This window comes from Pteropus alecto, unplaced genomic scaffold, assembly GCF_000325575.1.
Source record: "Pteropus alecto unplaced genomic scaffold, ASM32557v1 scaffold45, whole genome shotgun sequence".
NCBI lineage: Eukaryota > Metazoa > Chordata > Mammalia > Chiroptera > Pteropodidae > Pteropus > Pteropus alecto.
In genome coordinates, this window is record NW_006442491.1 from 4,441,705 (window position 1) to 4,462,457 (window position 20,753).

The 20,753-nt window shown below is 39.6% G+C and overlaps 1 protein-coding gene and 1 non-coding gene across 3 annotated transcripts in view; both read right to left on the reverse strand.

The window, feature by feature from the left end:
- Nucleotides 1-6: 6 nt before the first annotated feature.
- Nucleotides 7-20,753, reverse strand: part of KAT14 (lysine acetyltransferase 14) — a 29,280-nt gene continuing 8,533 nt past the window's right edge. For both annotated transcript variants that reach the window (XM_006921562.3, XM_015597284.2), the window contains exons 4-10: nucleotides 20,150-20,331; nucleotides 18,323-18,739; nucleotides 17,637-18,205; nucleotides 5,599-5,735; nucleotides 4,453-4,628; nucleotides 2,944-3,134; nucleotides 7-419 (exon numbers count right to left, since the gene is read on the reverse strand). In XM_006921562.3, coding sequence (XP_006921624.1) covers nucleotides 246-419; nucleotides 2,944-3,134; nucleotides 4,453-4,628; nucleotides 5,599-5,735; nucleotides 17,637-18,205; nucleotides 18,323-18,739; nucleotides 20,150-20,331 — 1,846 coding nt within the window. In that variant the 3' untranslated portion in view covers nucleotides 7-245. The remainder of the gene's footprint in view (nucleotides 420-2,943; nucleotides 3,135-4,452; nucleotides 4,629-5,598; nucleotides 5,736-17,636; nucleotides 18,206-18,322; nucleotides 18,740-20,149; nucleotides 20,332-20,753) is intronic.
- LOC112471355 lies at nucleotides 10,688-10,794 on the reverse strand. The gene has a single exon (XR_003043257.1). It is a non-coding gene; the product is annotated as a U6 spliceosomal RNA (small nuclear RNA).

Here is a 20,753-nt window from a genome sequence, read left to right on the forward strand (position 1 = left end):
GGGAAAGAGGATAGCAGCATCTTTCAGCTTTAGTTAACTGTAGAGTCCCAAGATGTGGGTCGAAGGCCTCTTCAGAAAGGACTGGACAGTGATTTCAGTGAAGAGCTGCTCAATATTCATTCCACTGTCTACCTCTTTTCTCATCTCAGTTGAGAAGTTTGAATGAATGTCTAATCCCAGAAGGTTAGAACCCACAGTGAAATGAATAAGGTTTATGTGAAGATCTGTCTCTTATTCAACTCGCATCAGCGTCGGAGCCTCAGAAAGAATGCATGTTTACACTCTGTGCTCTCCAAGGGGTAATACTTATCATAAAAATCTAAAACGTATTCCTCAGTCTTGAATCCAAACTTCTGGTACAGCAGCATAGCGGGGTTGCTTGCTGAGACGTGAAGGGTTACATCCTTGCCCATGCAGGTCTGCCAAAAGAGTGGAAAAATACAAGATGAAAAGGAGAAAGCCTGAGGGAAAATGAGTAGGTGAAGAAACTCTTTTAAGGGTAGGTAGGTAGGTAGTTATGGAAACTAAAGAAGGCAGGAACTGAAGTTGAGACATTGCAACACCTAGCAACCGCTGAAAACTGAATGACATTGTGCTGATCAAAACATTCATGAAAACATTCATCAAGACTAAGGAAACTGATGGTATGCTGAGTGTTCTTTCTCATTTCTGAAGCAAAGGGCCAAGGGGGATATTTTATTGTCAACTATATTATTTATAATTCAATTACATTTAAATATGTCATACATAGCAATATCAAACACTACGACAATCTTGAAGAAACAGCAAACAAGATGTACTGCTTTTAAAAACTAAATGTTATCCTGTAAGGGAATTGTAACAATTGCCTTCCTAGACCTACTAGAGATATGTTAAATTATGTGGCCAGATATTAAATATTAAGACTTTAATTATAATACCGGAAGAGTCTATATAGACCTTCTGAACCCCAAAGTCCACCTCCCATTCCGCTCTACCTGATGGAATTCAATTCTCAGAACTGAGAGATCTATCTATATTTAGCATCGGCTCAATCCTAGGGGAAAAGAGTAATAATGGTTCTACCAGTCTAAGGCAAGTCTTTAGATTCTTTAATTAGCTACACAGAGTAAAATGCCCCAAAAGTCATATATAGAACTTCTTTTTAATGAGGAAGGCACTGAAGTGTGGAGGTTGATAGGGTTCTTGAGATTGTACAGCTCATCATTTCCCAAGGCCTCTATTTAAGAACACTGTCAAAGGTAGACAGCTACCTTCTTTTCTCTGCTTAATTCACATTCTGCATCCAAAGGCATTTTTAGGCTAAGACAGAACTACTAGTATACCAAGGACAAGAACATGTTATGAGTGTGTATAAAACTAATTTTGTGGGGTGAGGCTAGTGTTCTTTATGCAGTCTGACCACGGCCATCACCCAGTACTACTGACTGTGTCTGGGCCTGAAATATATGTCTGGCTGTGTTCCAGGTAACTCGCATACAAAGAATAACACTCCTCCTCCCACCTAGGAAACTTTCTGTGAGGACAGACTGGGCCTGGCCTTGTGTCAGGCACACACATCAACTGTCTTCCCTGCCCTGCCCTCAAGCCTTAGCCAGTGAAGGGAAAGGCAGAAATCCTGTAGGTGTTCTGCTAGGACAGGAGAATGACCATACAGTAGAGGTCAATTCTGTGAGATGAGTGAGGCAGAGAAAAGAGGGGACACAGTAGAAATAACTGAGAAGGTCTCAGTTCAAGACAACACAAGGTAGCACATATTAACTGCCAAGGGAAGAGAGACGAAAGCAATTTCTAGGAAAATGGTTCTCAAGGTTCCTGCCAATACTTGGGAATTATTGAGCAAGTTTCATTAAAAATTGGGAAAAAATGTTTTATCATCTCCATCCTCTATTTAAAAAGAATCCTAAAAAACCAAGCTTATAGAAAACAGACTAGTGTTGCCAGAATTGAGGGGTGGAAAGTGGGCAAAATGGGTTAAGGGAATCAAAAGGTATTAACTTCCAGTTATGAAATAAATAAGTCACAGGATGTTATGTACAGCATGGCAACTACAGTTAATAATACGGTATTGCATATTTGATAGTTGCTTTAAAAGAGTAAATCTTAAAAGGTCTCATCATAAGAAAAATGATGTTTTGTAACTATGTGTGGTGATGGATGTTAACTATACTTATTGTAATCATTTCACAATATATATAAAAATTAAATTACTATGTTGTACAGCTGAAACTAAATCAATGTTGTATGTCAATAACGAAAAAGAATCTAAAAAACAAAAAAGGAATCGACCAATAACAAAATTATCCATATCAAATAACTTATAAATAAAAATTATCAGAAAAATTCTGGGAGAAAAAAAAAATCCTTGAATGTTTTTCTGATGTTAGTATATAAATACGTGGTATATTTTCTTCACAGATGTAACAAAGGATGAATTATAATTCGATATGAGAATCAAGTCTTAGAAGATTCATACCAGCTTATACAGAGATAGTAAAAACAATCAGCAATAACAGAATATGTACCACTGACTGATAACAGTTTAGCTAAAATGTTTAAAAATAATTAAAAAACTAAAAATCACAGTTCCACTTCCACTTCTCAGAGTCTGGTGGTGCTGCTTCTAAGAGCAGCAGCATTACCAATATGGATAATACAAGTGCTTCAGGCTCTCACTTTTGGTATTTTATCATTTTATTTACTACATGTGTTCAAAAACTGGCTTCTTTAAAACCTGGATCTGAACAGTAATCTTATTTTAGAGGTGCAAACGTTTTGGTCTCTATGTTTTAATAAACCCATGAATGATGGTGCTTGGCTTTCTTTCACTTGTCTCACATTCCACTGGGCAGTGCTGGGAGGGCCCTGCTCAGCTTCACCTCCTACAAGTCTTTCTGAAAAGCCCAGAATAAAGTGGGTAGGTGATGAGCACAGACAAAATACCTGAATCAGATGATAAATCATGAAAGTTGCGATCCCTGCTCTTCTCCATTCAGGATGAACAAACAGAAATGAAATATAAGCTTCGTTGTACTTCACATCGGGAACCATGAAACCAAAGGCAATGATGACTTTTTTATACAGAACGACAACACTGAAGTCTGGGTACTGCAGGCACTCAGACAGGTCAATACCTAAAGAAAGAGACAATTGGAGATTCAAACCATATGCCTTTTGGAATTAATGAACACCAAGCTGTTGAGTCTGTACTTACAGCTACACCTGCATGCTAAGAAAAAAACAAAACAAAAAAATGAGACAAAGATATTACTATAGACACCATACATCCAGATCATTAAAAGTGAATTTTAGAAAATAAAAAATTTAACATTTTTTTCCTAAATACATATGTTAAAAGGAGAGAGGCAAAATAGGGTGGGTAGTAGAGAGTGCACAGCTGCAGAACTGGACACACCTGGCTTTGAACTCAGCCTCTTTGGCAACGTGTATCAGCAAGCACATCTCTAAATGTCTCAGCCTCAGTTTCTACAATGCTTATAATGAGAGTGTACCTAGACCTGATAGATTTTGGGTAAAAATCTCATGAGAGTATCCATATCATTGTATTCTTTACCTCAGACATATTCAATTTATAAGCTCTTTTGTACAAATGCTACATTTTACAATAAAAAGATTAAATAAAAATGATTCCCTTGCATAATGTATGGAAGCACCTAGTGTAAGGGCAGGAAGTAGTAAATGCTCCCAGAATGTTCCTTTCAGCCCCTATACATTCCCAAAAGAGTGAGCACAACTCTGGCACCACATGCAGTTACATGATTATCAGACAATAAAGATGGCAAAGCTCTCATCCTGATGAAATTTTACCTAACATCTGGAAGACACACATTATTTCCTTTACATCTCAAAGCAGACCAATAAAGCAGATCCGCAAAGAATGTGTTTATATTTAGCAATGAAAATGTGTTCCTTTAATTGATGGCTTTGGTCTTTAGAGACAGTATGTTAACAACAAATCATATTGAGTTTACTCTTACTTTCAAAGTCTGTGATTGGGGTATTTGGCTTTTTAACAACACCTTTTGGCTGTACTAACACTCTAAGGAATAGCTAAATAAACAAAGTATACAGAATTATTAAGCATCCAAAAGTATCCAAACGTCCCAGCTACCAGTCTGTGTATGGCTGATAGACATTACCTGGTATCTAAACATATGCGGAAGCAAACAGGATGAATCTTTTATTCTGGAAGCAGAGACAAACAGGAAAGAGAAATAAAAACACTGTTTATTACTTTAATTGTAGGCTTCTTCTTGATCTTAGGAAAAAAGAGGTTTTTATAGTTTAATATTTCTATGTTAAGTAGAAACAAACTGAATGAGATTATATGAGTAAAGGTTTTAGGGTCACATGGCATACACTAATTTTAAAAATTACTAAGGTGAACTATACAGAAAACTGATCTGCCCAGTTTGGGGTGGGGGGACATACCAGGCCAGAAAAACTCCTGACACATAGAGTTTATCGTTGGGATGTGATTTGGCCGGACGTAGCAGTAATCAAGAGGTGCATCAGGCTCCGGCATCCAATGAGGGTCACTTCTGTGCAGATGGGAACGAATCTGTGACAGGAGTTGCAGTTTGGGTGGCTTTGTTTCATAATCACGCCTCCAGTACCACAGAAAATAAATAAATAAATAAATAAATTCAAGTCAATAAATAAATAAATAAATTCAGGTTAAAAAAAACAAACCAATATTATTCCTAGCAATTTGATTCACACAAACTCTTTGAAATTTTGAACTAATTTGCACTAATTTATATGGCAGCTAGCTTGATAACAGCTACAATACTTTTCTGGTATGGATTTAAAATTCACTCTAATAATATTTGTCAGATCAAACCCCTTTGCACCCGCCAGAAACTCTACTGAAGCTGGTCAGTCTTATGGTCAGAGTAAAGAAACAGACACAACTTCCTAATTTAGCCCTCTGAGTGCTCTAACCAGGACAGAGACCAGGACAGGGAAGGTCCAATCCTGCTAGGGCAGCTGAGGGGCACCAGACACCAGGGGAACTGAAGCAGGCTCACATACTGCCTTTCCACATGTCTGCCTGGGCGGTAGTGCCGGGGAAGGAGGGTCAGGTGACTATGGAGCTACAGAGCACAGATGGTCAACTAAGACTACGTGCTCTGTCAGTCACAGCCAGGACAGCACTGGGGGCCTCTCTCTTCAGCTCAGCTTCCACAGCACAGCCTAGACTCATTAGAAACTGTCCCAACATGCAGCCTAGATACAGGCCTGATTTAGACAATTGCTCCCATTTTTTTATTTCACAGATTACTAAATACATACAACTTTAAAATTTAAAACAAAACAAGTATGATCATCCTAATGAAATCTAAGAGTTAACTTATCCTTGCTTTTTTATGTTTGTATCAAAGGACCATCCTTTATGCAAAAAAGTACACCTGAAACAGGCCAAGGCTGAGACTGAACACAGAGCACAGACCCAGTTCTTATCAGCACCTGCTCACAGGTTTCAGTATTTATTTACTCCAACAGAGGGATGGGGGAGCAGAAACTATAAACATTACTTCTCATGATACACTCAGCATCACAGCTTTCTCTGTGTACCTGATGTATGGTTTCAAGATCCGAGAAGTGTAAGGGCTGACAATACTTTGGTCCACGGCTAAATCTTCTGATCCCACCAAACGATACAAAAACTTGGTGGTTTGGTGCCGAAATCCTTTCCTGGATGGCAAGGCAGTCTATGAGAATGAAACATTGTTCATACAAAAATAAAATTACTCAAAGGATTGGTTTAATTTCCACAGATAATTAGTACTCATGACATTTTATGTGTCAGAAAGGTCTTTTTACATCATGTATTTGGAAAGCTCAAGTTTGAACAAAATTTCATAGGTAACTTTGCATAAAATTAGATATGCAAAACTAATCATGGTTTTAACAGTTTAAAATCAAAATAATTTAAAAATGTTTATTTTAAAATGTTTAAAACCATTTAAATATTTGATTGAGTACTGAATTTACAGCTTCTCTAGGTTTCACTTTGTCTATAGTACACCATCAGTCCATTCATCAAATATTAACCGTCACTAGGTGGCATATAGGTAACATGGGTCATGTTTTATGAGTAGTTTGTTATGCACACAGCCATGGGGGCCCATTTTTGGTGTAATTGTATATGGATTTATTAAAATATGTCTTTATTGAAATGAGTAAATTTGACAAAGGTAGGACTGATGTAGATGATCATTCTTAAAACAAATCACGATAGTGGAGAGGCCCTGCTAGAGATTCAGTGAGGATGTGGTCTTTGCTCCTTAGGCAGGTTTCCTAACTGAAATGGTGGGTTTCACCTCGGGAGCCCAACTGGAGAGATCTGCTGCTCAGTGAGTGCTGCTCCAGGGCCCTCAGTCATGTAGTAACAGAACATGTGCAATTAAGGTTTTATAGCAAAGAGCTCAGATGGAAGATTAAAAGGCACATTTATAAAGTAGTTTGCCAAAAGCTGGATAAAGTTTAGTAACTTGAGTTGTTTTTATAGAATCAGTTTGCTCCTAGCCTAGAAATAACTTTGTTGGAAGAAGAGCAAAAATTCCTTCTTTTATAATTTGCTCTCATTACTTTCCCAAACTGGACAACAAAACTTTCAAAGGTCAACTTTGAAATTCTTCCAGGACTTTCAAATAAGTTTCAGAGTAAAATTGAAAGCTGTGGTATATAGTTTCCAAACTTGACTCCATACTTGTTCCCACATCTGTCTAGGTACACGTGGCTTCTCGGATCGAAATGCAGAGTCAATTTCCCTTCTTGAATCTGGGTGGGCCTGTGACAGGCTCTGACCATCAGAAAGTGGCAGAGGCAACACTCTGGGACTTTTGATCCCAGGCCTTAAGAGAACTGGCAGCTTCCACTTTTTCCCACTTTTGAGTTCAGCGGCCATGGTGTCCAGGCTGGACCACTGAGTGACTAGAGGTCACACAGAGACAGGCTCTGGAGGAAGAGAAGCCATCCTGTTCATTCCAGTCTTGACCCTGCTCCCAGCTGAATGCAGCCACAAAAGAACCACCCGGGTCAGCTTGGTCAACCCACAGAATCAGAAGAAATATTAAATAGTAATTTTGGGATGGTTTGCAATGCAGCAACAGATAACCAAAACACCAGCCATTGAACCAATAGACCAGGAAAGACTATCTGGTTAATGTCTCAAGATGAGTTCTACGGAACTCTATAGACGTTACACACTATCCCAACTTCTTTCCATCTTCACTGCTTTCTCCTAAGTCTAAACCACCCTCAACTACTGTCTGGACCACTGTTACTACCTCCTATTAGTCTCCCTGCTGCCTGCCATTTTTACCCCATCATCCATTCTCGATAGCCAGATTCTTCTTTCAAATCCTAATAAATTTGATGGAAATGTCTATGTGGCTTCCCACTGTGTTCATAATACAATTCAAACTCCTTGTCTGACCTGCAGGATCTGGCCTTTATTACACCTGTGGCCTCATCTCCACTTACCCCCTTCCTCTGGCATCACTGTTTCAGGTCCACACACCAAACTGACTCTTGCCTTAGGTCCTGAGCCTGGGCCTCTGCCCTGAACCTTCCTCAGCCTGGCTCCTCCTTGTGGATCAGGACTTGGTTTAAGTGTTACCTCCACAGAAAGGCTGTCCTTAACTACCCCATCCAAAGTGGTGCCACTGCCCTCTGCTCCTCCACAGCACTCACCTTGTAGGAAGTGATCCTGTTTGTTTAGGGTATTAGTACTGCCATCTCCTTGCTCACAGATGGCAGCTCCATAAAGGAGGTGTGGGGGGACTTTATCTGTCTTAATTCACTGCAGTATCACCAGATAGAATTGTGCTCAGCACATATGAAGTACTCAACTTAGGTTAGTTAAATGACAAAATGGTGAGAAAAAAGCATCTCAAAGTCAAATAACTTCAGAAAATGTTAAATGAGCTTCTTCAAACTTCTGGTTCTAAACAAAATGGAGATCTAGGTGGGCCGCTGTGTCCCTTCCCCAAACCCAATCTGGGAGATGCCAAAAAGTGAGAGAGAAGATTGAACACAAAAGCTGTGAGAAAGCCCAAACGAGATCAAAGGTAACCGGGTACAGAGAAAAAGGCTCACCATGATGGGGAAGCTTCCTAGTTAGGCTACTTCCTCTGCTCTGGATAGATCTCTGTCAAGCAACTCTGCCACCAAGTATCAATTAGAGGGATGATATCAGAGCAGTGCTAGAGCCTTCTTGAGGTAGAGGGCAGACACCCTCAAGACAGCCCCTGAGTATTCCATAATCCAAGCATTAAGAGCAGAGGGAGATAAAAAGGAGCATAGGGGCCAGATGTCCAAGGAGGTTCTGTGAGGTAAGGTTGCCTAATTATGAAAAAGGTGAGGATGAGAAGTGGTCGCCTGATTGTGGAGAAAGTGAGGATGGGAAGTGGTTGCCTGATCATGGTAAAGGTGATGATGGGAAGTGGTTGAGCCAAGAGCCTCTCATTTTATAAAAGTTGCCAAGAAGGTGACAAGGCAGGAACCAGGCTTTTGCCTGTCCCTCCAGGTGTATATTGCCAACAAAGGCAACTTATAACATTAAGGGAATATGCATTCACAGGGGAAAAAATCAAGAGGTAAATAAGGAGTGCAAAACAAAAGACAACCGAGTAAACAAACTGTACTGAAAAATTTGCAGAAATAATTTACCAGACAGAAAATAATTTTTAAAAAGCACAATAACTAGTCATCGGGAAAATGCAAATCAAAACTACAATGAGATATCACTTGATACCCACTAAGATGGCTGTAATCAAAAAGACAGGTAGTAAGTATTGGTAAAGATGTATAGAGAATTCAGAATCTTCATACAGCACTGGTGGTAATATAAGATAGTGCAGCCATTTTGGAAAACTGTCTGGCAGTTCTTCAAAAAGTTAAACATGTTGTTACCATTAAGCTGAGAAATTCCACTCTAGGTATACACCCAAGAAAAATGAAAACATGTACACACAAAAACTTGTACACAAATGTTCACAGCAGCATAATTCATAATAGCCAAAAGCTGCAAACAACCCAATGTCCATCAACTGATGAATGGATAAAGTGTGGTATATCCATATCATGGGATATTATTTAGCCATAAAAAGAAATCAAGTACTAACATATGCTCCAACATGGATGAATCTTGAAAACATTATGCTAAGTGAAAGAAAGCAGTCAGAAAATATCACATATTATGTGATTCTATTTCATAAGATGTCCAGAATAGGCAAATCTATAGAGACAGAGAGTAGATTAATGGGGGCTAGGTGTGGGAGATTAGACGGCTAGAGTTGAGGGTTTCTTTTAAGGATGATGAAATGGTGATTATGGTGACAGTTACACAATTCTGTGAATATATTAGAAACCACTGAATTGTACACTTTAAATGAGTGAATTATATGGTATAGAAATTGTATCTCAATAAAGCTGTTTTTAAAAAGCATAATAAATAGGTTCCAAAGTAATGAAGGAGCCTGGAAACAGGAATGAGTAGTTATGAAGCATCTCTACATCATTATCAGATATTAAATGCATGATCACAGAAGTAAAGCACTCGATGAATGATGTTATTAGAGACAGGTTGAGTGTCTCTTCAAAAAGGCAAAGGAAGAAATAAAGAAGTAATGGTGTCAACATCTATATTAGGAGTCCAGAAGGCGAGGAAAAAAGTAAAGGAGGAATATATTTAAAGAAGCAATGATGAAGAATTTCCTAGATTAAAGCAGCATATAAAAGGACTTCCAGATTCCAGTCTGGTATATAAAGGGACTGGAAGTCATCACTGCATCCTAACAACTTTTCTTCAATCAGAGACTTGAGATCACAGGGCAAACCACTGCCCCCAAATTGGAGATGGACAGGCACATACAGAGAATCATAACTTATCGGAACAAAAACCCATGAACAGAAAGCTCTGGAAACAAGTGCCGGGTAAAAAACCCAAACTGCAACTGACAAACTCCTGGACAAATTAGAGAGAAAAATCTCTGGCGGTAGGAGGGGTCCCATATTTTCGTGAGTTTTACTTTCAAGACCTCTACCAGGTTTTCCTAAGGATGAAAGAAAAATCCCCCCATGCCTCTGACAAGGGGAAGGGGAAAGTAGCCATTTTGAAGTACAACACAGTACAGCGTATTCTTTTTAACAAGACCTGCCTTCAAGAGAAACCATTTTGCTAGAGCCTAATCTTTTGGTTTTTTTTTAAATAGCTTATTAGAAACCTTTTTCCCCCAATTTTATTGAGAAACAACTGACACATATCACTGCATAAGATTAAGGTGTACGGCATGACAGTTTGATATATATTCATTGTGAAATTATTACCACAATAGGTTCGGCTAACATCCATCTTCTCACATCAATACAATTAAAAAAATAGAAGGAAAAAATATTTCTCCTGGTGATAAGAACTCTTAAGATTTATTCTGTTAACAACTTCCTATACACCACTCAGCAGTGTTAGCTGCAGTCATCATGCTGCACGTCACATTCCTAGGATTTATTTATCTTACACCTGGAAGTCTATACCTTTTGACCACCTTCCTCCAATTCTCTTCCCGCCATCTCCCACCACTGGTAACCACAAATCTGATTTTTTTCTATGAGTTTTTTAATTCCTCATATAAGCGAGATCACACAGTATTTGTCCTCGTCTGACTTGGAAGGCTTCACAGATTTGTATTATCACCATTGCACAGAGGCCATGCTAATCTCTGTGTCTTTCCAATTTTCGTATTTTATGCTGCCGAAGTGAGCACACTGGGGTTTTATCAGAGTCTAACCAACTGCAGCTCCCTCTAGCCATCCTGTCCTCCTTAACTGGGGAGGAAGAACTCAGAAGCACTTATGACTGTCACAGCTGAGGGGCACATGCTCACTCAAAGACAGGTAAAAGCTGTGTGCAAAGCATTAAGATCCCCAACTTCCACCTCGACTCCCTGCTGCTGAAGTCCAGAGATCTGATCTCTCAGAGGAAACGTTAACTGGGGCTCTGGATAGGGTAGCTCACATAGCACTGATGTGTGAGCACTGTACAAGCTAAAGGCCAAGTTCCCCTTTCCCCACGTGGCAACCAGGGTTCTGAGACTGGAACACTCCTCTGTGGGGACTGTGATAAGAGAGACCTCAAGGAAGAAACACTGCAGATCTTCCAGAGGACTCACCTACACAATGGGGCTGTGTATAGAATTCCAGGTTCGACCTCATTTTCCCTCAGAATTTAAAAGCACTGCTCCATTATCTATTTGCTTCCAGTACTGTTGTCAAATTGGCTCTCAGCTTTAACCAATGCTGGCTTAGGATTCTGGCTTTAAGTTCAAAGCCTTTTCAGATATGGAAAGTCCCAAATTTTACTTCCCAGGCAGCTTTCCTCAGGAAGCTACTAAGGATGTGCTCTATCAAAACAGAAAGTAAACCTATAAAAAGTAAAGATGGGTCCCAGGAAACAGGAGAGTCAATACAGAGGGGGGCAAATATATCTCCAGTGAGGGGTGATCGCAACACCACTGAGTATCATAAACAAAGGGCAGCCAGTAGAGTGACAAGTGTGACACAAGGGGCAGACACACTGAAGCTATCATCCTTGTCATCACTGTACCATCTTTTAACCCTAAGAAGTTGTGGCCCGGAGTCTCACCTGTGCCCTGCTTGGCTTCATTCACCATGTACTCTGACACTCTACTCCCTCCATGCCTGCTTGCTGTATCAGCTGAGGACACTACCCCCACAAATAACTGCTCTGGCCTCCAGCAAGCTGGAGGGACTCCCTCCATGCCTGCTTGCTGTTATCAGCTGAGGACACTCCCCCTACAAATAACTGCTCTGGCCTCCAGCAAGCTGGAGGGAAGCATGTTAGCCCAGAGTCAGGAAATATAGTGAACCCCATTCCCCAGCTCAGACTCCTGCCACACTGCCTGGCATACATTGCAGCCTGACCTGATGCTCAGACAGTGGTAAGCCTTATGTTTCCTAGGACTCTCTAATGACCTTGACCACTGACTTCTCCAGGAGGGGCTCATGAAAGTTGCAGCCAAAACATGACTATATCAATTTCCTGGGGCTGATATGTCAACATTCCACAAACTGAGTGACTTAAAACAACAGAAATTTATTCCCTCACAGTTCTAGAGGCTAGAAGTCAAAAATCAAGGTGCCATGCTGTCTCTGAATGCTCTGGGGGATAATTTATCCCAGGCCTTTCTCTTGGCTTCTGGGGCTGCTGGCAATCGTTGGTGTTTCTTGGCTTGCAGACGCATCACTCTGTCTTGGTCATCACATGGCATTCTCCCTGTGTATCTGTCTCTGTGTCTCTTCTCTCTGAAAGGGTACTGGTCATACTGCATTAAGGGCCCACCCATTTTCAGTATGACCTCGTCTTAACTAATTATATCTGCAAGAGGTTTTTTCCGAATAATGTCACATTTGTGGGTACTAGGGGTTAGGACTTCAATATATCCTTTTGTGGGACACAATTCAATCTACAACAATGACCCACAAAGACTGTATAGCTTATCTTCTAGAAACCTTCATCTAAGAGGCAATTTCCTTACATAGCTAGATATGTACTTCCTACTTCATTTTTTAAAACTAAAAACATATTGTGTAGGGATATAGACATTAATAAAGCAGAGGAATTAACACCAAATGTCAGAGAATGGCTCCCTCCAGGGATAGCACGTAGTGCACCCAAGGACTTCTCAGTCGTTTGTAATACTATTTCTTAACCCAGGAACTAGAAGCACAAGAATTTATTTTATTAATCTCTAAGCTATACTCATAAATTCTATGCATTATTCTATGGGTATGACACATTTCATAATTAAAAAAATAAAGTATAAGAGACTGGGCAAAATGGCATAGATGATGGAGGCTTTGTTCATCTGTTCTTATGACCACATCAAAGGTGTAATGGAAATGAAGAGCAATCAGCAAGCAGAGTCACCTGGGGTCTAGATGAACAGAAGCTCTAAAACTAGGGAGAGAAATAAGAAATCACCCTGCAACAGTAGGAGGTAGGAGGGGGCGAAGACACGAGGCTGCTCAGTCCCAAGTGGCTGAGTGGGACAGAGGCTACGGCAGCTGCAGACACTCCTCTTAAAGGGGCCGTGTCCACTAGAGGACTCTCACGGTAATGGACTCGCTCATTCTGAGCACTAGCACTGGGTCTGCTGCTCTGGGGGGCACCAGAAATTTACAGGGAGACACTGAGTTGTTGGAGCGAGGGCCAGAGGCAAGGCTTTCTCCCTGGCAGAAGTTCAGGCAGTATCCATTGTTCCTCTGTTGAGCCCTCCCACTCCCAGTGTGCAAACACATGGCTGCCATAGCTGAGACTTCACCAGTCTGGATAACAGAGGTCACTCCGCCCAGAGGATTCCCTGAAGCTCCGCCTCCTTGAACTCATGACCCCACTCAAGCCACATCCAGGTGTGTCCTTGGCAAGTCAGGTGCTCCTTGCTGAGCACCTCCAACACTCACACTGATGAAAGCTGGCCTCCGTTTCTGGCATGGCTTCCTGAGGCAACTATAAGCACAGCATTCGTGGATTGCTTGCTGAATCTTAACAGGTGGCCCCAGAGGGACACAGGCTGAGGCTAAACTTGCCTGCAGCTGAACCCCTCTCAGGACTGTGCCACTGGACACCTACTACACAAAGCCGTACTAATAAGACCAGGAGACTTAGGAGCTTTGCTTAGTACATAGAAACAGACACAGAAAGGCAGCCAAAATGGGAAGACAAAGAAGTAGAAACCATATGAAACAACAGGACAGAGATCCAGGAAAAACTGAGTCAAGTCATCTAACAGACACAGAGTTCAAGACCTTGGTTATAAAGATGCTCAATGAACTTAAGGGAAGTGTAGATAAACTCAGTGAGAACTTTAACAAAGAGATAAAAAACATAAAAATGGAAATGGAAATTATAAAAAGGAACCAGTCAGAAATGAAAAATACATTATCTGAGATGAAGAGTGTACCAAGAGGAAAGTGGATGAAGAAGAGGATCAAACCACAGATATAGAGGATGCGCAATCCGAATGGCAAGGAAAAAAACCCAAGAATATAATAATTATTTAAGGAGCCTATGGGACAAAAATGATGTAAAATCATCCATGTCATAGGGGTACCTGAGGAGAAGAGGGAGAACAAGAAGTTGAAAACCTGTATAAAGAAATAACCAAGGAAAACTTCCCTAACCTGGTGAAGAAAAAAGACTTACAATTCCAGGAAGTTGAGTTCTAAAAAAGATGAACCCAAAGAGACCCACACCAAGGCACATCATAATTAAAATCCCAAAGGTTAAAGACAAAGAAAGAATCTTAAAAGTAGCAAGAGAAAAGCAGTTAGTTACCTACAAGGGAGCCCCATAAGACTGGCAGCTGATTTCTCAAAAGAAACTTTGCAGGACAGAAGGGCTTGGCATGAAATATTCAAAGTGATGAAAACCCAGGATCTACAACCAAGAATACTTTATCCAGCAAAACTATCATTTAGAGTCGAAGGACAGAGAAAGAGCTTCCCAGACAAAAATAAGCTAAAGAAATTCATCAACACCAAGCCTGTATTATAGGAAATGTTGGAGGGACTTCTTTAAGAAAAAAATAACATGTATCAAAAACATGAATAAAGACTAGTAATAACTACAGATCTATCAACAAGTACCTCAAATTGAAAAGAATTAAGAGCTCCAATCACAAGACAGAGTGGCTGAATGGATAAGAAAACAAGACCCCTACATATGCTGCCTACAAGAGACTCACTTCAGATTAAAAGACACACACAGACTAAAGGGAACAGGATGGAAACAGGTATTGCCTTAATGGACGTATAGAGTATTGTGCTGAATGAAGTAAATCAGATAGAAAGACAAATTCTACATTATTTCATGTACAGGTGAAATCTAAAGATCAAAATAAACAACAACAACAAAAAACAGAAACAAACTCATAGATATAGAGAATATTTTGAGGGCTACTAGATGGGAGGAGGTTGGTGGGATGGTGTAAAAGGGCAAATGGATAGTTACAAAATAGTCATGGAGATATAAAGTGTAGCATAAGGAAAATAGTCAACAGTGTTGTAATAAATATGTAAGGGGAAGAGGGATACTAGATTTAGTGGGGTTATCACTCTGTGAGTTATATAGATTGCTAATCATTATGCTGTACAACTGAAACTAATATATTTTATGTCAACTACACAATGTAAATATGTAAATATAAATGTTATATTTCAATAAAGCTGGGAAAAAAATAAAGTGTAGAGATAAAAGACAAACCCGTGGGAACAAAGAACAGGTGAACAGATGACAGCAACAAAAACATATGAATAAGTGGCAAATAACTTAGAACGGAGTGCCAAAACCTAAGGCAGCAGTGAAGACAGGCCAGGAGCAGTATGATTTACATGCCAGAGTCTCAGGATAGTGCAGCAATCGAAGACACCAGGTCCTGCTAAAGTTGAGTCTTTCTTAAAGCCCCCTCTGCCCACATCCAGAAATGATCTTCCCCACCAAAGCAAAACTGGAGAGGCTCAAAAGAGAGATTCTAGAGAGGGCACCTGACACTCAAATATGAAAGTATTGTCCTGAAAACAGGCCAACTCAGTGGAAGTTTACTAGCTGAATGGTCAGCTCCTGGACCAAGTCACTTGGTTCCTAGGATACAGGCAGGCAGGTTAGTACTTTCCAGGAAAGGGAAGATAGAAAATAGGAGAAAAAAAATAAAATTACGGGGATCCATTTGGAGTAGGGGTCACTGGCAAACTATAGCTCATATGCCAAATCCAGCCTGTTTGTAAATAAAATTTTATTGGAGCACAGCTACGCCCATTCATTATATCTTATCTGTGTTGCTTTCCACTACAACAGCAGCATTGAATAGTTACAACTGAGACTATGTGGCCTGCAAAGCAGAAACTATTTACTATCTAACCCCTTACAGAAAAAGTTTGCTAATCCTTGGTCCAAAGGATCCAGTATCCAAAAAGTGGTGCTCTAAAAAGACAGAACAGAGAAAATAGATGATAGAAAATTATGAAAACTTTCCAAAAGTCAAGGAGAGTTTCAAATTGAAAGGGCCCACATACCAAATGCTGAACACAATAAAAGAAAAAGCCTCAGACATTGTACATCACTGAAGCATCAGAACATTTGCAATAAGAGCCCACTAGTTTCCAAAGAACAGGATAGAAAAGTGTAGAAAGAATCCTAATAGTCAATTCAGAGTGAAACAACTAGGAAACATGAAAAATGTTTAACCTTACATATAATCAAAGAAATGTAAATAAAAAACAAGATTTCACTTTACAGCCATCAGTTAGCTACACTAGTTAAAGGCTGGTTAACAGAAAGTGTTAAGAAAGTTACAGGGAAATAAAAGAACAGGATAGAAAAGTGTAGAAAGAATCCTAATAGTCAATTCAGAGTGAAACAACTAGGAAACATGAAAAATGTTTAACCTTACATATAATCAAAGAAATGTAAATAAAAAACAAGATTTCACTTTACAGCCATCAGTTAGCTACACTAGTTAAAGGCTGGTTAACAGAAAGTGTTAAGAAAGTTACAGGGAAATAAGACCTACCACTTAGACTTGGGTTCCACTGAATAACCTCAAGCAACACTGACACCACTGATCCCTTGGCTGCTCTTTCTCCATGTTGTCTCCTAACCATACCTGTTTACATGTCTTCAATCCAGAGTATGGTATACCTAACACAGAGTATGGTATACCTAACTCCCTCAACACAACTGTCATCAAAGCTATGACACAAACCATGTATAGCTACACTCAGGGACTAAGAAATACAATGAAAACGTCTAGGTTCTGCCTTGAATGCCCAAAGGAGAAAAAAAAACTCAGATGTATTAAGGGGTATTCGTACAGAATAATTTCAAAAAATAAAGCCCAGCAATTTTTGTATTTTTTTCTCTTGCTGCTTTCTTCTCTATCCCAAAATTACTCAGGATTTTAAAAGTCCTGAGTGGTGTACACCAATGTTCATAGCAGCATTATTCACAGTGGCCAGGACATGGAAGCAACTGAAGTGTCCTATGATAGATGATTAGATGAAGAAGCTGTGGGACATATATACAATGGAATATTACTCAGCCATAAGAAGAGATGAAATACTGCCATTTGTAACAACATGGATGGACCTCGAGATAAGCATGCTAAGCAAAATAAGCCAGACAGAGAAAGTTGAAAATCATATGTAATCACTTACATCTGGGATATAAACCTAAAAGCAACAAATGAACAGGACAAACAAACGGAGACTGATGGACATGGACAATAGACTAGTGGAAGGGGGAGGAGGAGGTAGATGGGATAACAGGAGTCAGATATGTGGTGACAGAAAGAAATCTAACTATGGGAGGTGAACACACAGTGTAAATATATATATGCCTTACTATTAAAGTGTACAGGTGAAACATTGGATTTCATTAACCAATGTCACCATAAAATAAATATATAAATTTTTAAAAATAAGAAATAAATAAAATAAAAATAAAAGTCACAGCATAACTGTATCCACCCCATGGTGCTGCCTGTCCTACCTCCACTCCCACCTCTAGAGTTTGAGAGTGTATGCTGACTCACCTGGTATCGGTCAAGAATTCTGAAGTCCTGACAGGTGGTTCTATACGTGGCTTGGCCAGCCGGAAGCCGGGAAATTCCTCCTTCTTTGGCTCCATAAATCCCATCAACTAACAGAAGAGCAGCATTAACAACTTGATCCAAGTCAAAAAGTGGTAATCCCCTATCCCTTTTCGCTTGTCTGACAATCAATTTACGCTTCAGTCTCCGAGCTTCTGGTGTCATGGCAACAGCACTAGGACAAGCTTCCAGCCTCTTCAGGAGCATCTTCTCCTCATAGATGCTCACAGGGGTATACTTGGGCCCTTTAGGTTTCCTGTCCTTCTCCAGCTGTGGCTTCCTCTTTTCTCGAGCCCTTGTTTGCAAAGATGTGTTGGAATCTGTGTCTTCACTGTCAATGTCCATCCTGTCAGGTTTTTCCTCCTCACTCTCTACTTCCTGCTTTATTTGTTCAGGTGCTCTGACCTTCTTTCTGCCCCCGACCACTGTCCCAGAAGCTGCTGACCCAGCAGGGGGTGGAACGTACTCCATCCCTGGGTCTATGACTCCATCACCTTCCATCTCATCATCGTCTATGCAGAGAATAAGACAGGAAAGAAGAAATGCAGAGCACACCACCCACAAGGTAAAAACATAACACTTTTATATCATGTGCCACACATAAAAGACCCAAGAAAGGTAAATCTTACCGTGAAACAAGGCTTGTGGTGGCATCACATCTGGAATCAGATCTGCTTCTGAAAGCAAGCTAGGTGTGGCTGAGTGAGAGGCAGGGGTCCCAGGGGCAGAGAAATCCAGAGATGGAGAAGGAGATGGGCTGGTCAGTGGAGTGCGGTCAGAGGAGCTCAAGGATGAAAAATCAATCACTTCTCCTTTTTCTAGAATCACGTCAGGCCTGCGGCCTCGGCTTACAAATTTTACAGGGGTCGAAGAAGTGCTCCTGTCAAGAAAGCCTGCTGCCTCCTTCTGGGCTCTTCTAATGTCTTTTGCTTCCTGAGTACGAGACCGTTTTTCTTTTAATTCCATGGCGGATTCCACAGGATTGCGACTTGCCCGTTTTCTAAGTCCCTCAACGGTAATGATGGGATCTAAAGTTGGTTTTGAGGCTGTTGGAAAATAATAAATATCTAAATGTTTAAATAACCATTTAATTTTAGTTCCTTTTACTAATTTATTATTGTGAACCTTCTACCATATTCAAAATAGAGAAATGTTCAACGAATGCCCTAAACTGGGACTTAGATATCTCTTACCAAGAAAAAAAAATTGTCATGCAAATTTAAACAATTAAAAACTATCTTTCACCTATTGGAATTGGTAAACATTAAAAGTTTAACAATGCTCGGTAAGCATATGGGGTAATGGACATTTTCATGCCTTATTAGTAATTTAGCAATACTGATTAAAGTTTTGAATGAACATATCTTTTGATATAGCAACCTGTTTCCAAGAATTTATCACAAAAGAAAAAATTTGCACATGTATCCACATATATACAATTGTAATCTTGTTTAAAATAACAACCAAAGGTAGAAATAACCAAAATGTCTATCAACAGGGGTATAATAAATTATCATAGAGACATCAGATGGAATAAAATGAAATAAAATTTTTAAAAAGGTAGATCTACATGTACTGCTATGGAAAAATATACAAGATATACTGATAAATGGGAAAAAAATGGAGAACAAGTATTATAGTATGAGTCCATTTACAGTTTTTTTTTTTTTAAATAAGAAAATGCTTAAATGTACGGAGACAATTCTAAGTGCATTTACAACAGATAACAGTGGTTATTCTGGGGAGTGAAAATGCAGGCAGGGGTGGGTGCAGAAGAGCAACTTTCATCCTTCAATTCTATTTTATTTTTTTCCCAATTATATTTTTAAAACTTTCAAAGCTCATTAAAAACTTTTTAGATTAAAAAATCAGATCAATGTGTTGTTACTATTAAAGAGCTACTATTAATTTTTTTGATGTGTGAAAATGGCATTATGGTTAGACTACAAAAAAAAGAGTCCTTTATCACTTAGAGATACATAATGAAATATTTAAGAGTGCAATGTTGATGCCTAGAATATGCTTCTAAATAATCCAAGGGTAGGGAAGAGTGGGGATTTGGGGTAAAGTACCCACGGTCTAGATAAAATGAGATCGCCAGCCGTTAACTGTTGAAGTGAAGTAAAAGGTACATGGGGATTCATTGTATTACTCTCCTCATATTTGTATATTTAAAAATTTCAGTAATAAAAAGTTTAAAAACAAAATCAGATTAAAATAGAGAACCTTTCAGATATCAAAGGAAATTTATAAAACTGAGAATCTGATTAGGAAATTATCAAATATTTTCACGTAATATTTATGGCATACAAAAAGCACATCACAATAAAATTGCCAAGCAGAGTTGCTCAGGAGGCAGATGAGCTGTGCCTGGCAAAAGTGGGCCTGCCTCCTAAGGTCATGCTTGCTTGGCTTTGCTCTGGCTAGCACCTCTTGTACTGCTCTCACAACGGTACCTTTTACTTTCAAAGCAGAGACAGACAACTTCTCTCCTTCAGGTTTCATTGTTGGGGGCTTGTTGTGAACAAGTTTCCACCATCCTGGTTCTCCGAATTCTTGAGCACCCGAACGGAAGTACATAGGACTTCCCACGCTGAGGCAACCTGCTACTGTGCTCCACCAGGTTGAAGTCTTTTTCCTGTAGGGTCCCAGAATTCAAAAATTATCGGCTTTTCAATTCTATCATCATATGGAAAATACACTCTAAGTATACTCTGTGACTCTTAGCCTGTGATATGCTACAGAACCTCCAATCTTTGAAGAAACAGAGATGAGAATCAAGGGGGCTCTGAAGTCTGTCTGGCTTCAAATCCTGGCACTACCACCTTCTAGCTGCCTCAGTTTCTTCATCTTTAAAATCTGGATGATAGAACTTATCTCACAAGATTGCTGCGGGGATGAAATAATTCAAATAAAGCTCATGAAACATTTCTCTTCACAATCATCATGATTACATACTTCAATAAACTAATTTTAATTAACTTGAGTTGCTTTTATATGTGAATTAAATACAGCTCTCAAGAAAGCAAGCAGGAGAATTATTAGCCTTGGTAAACTGTT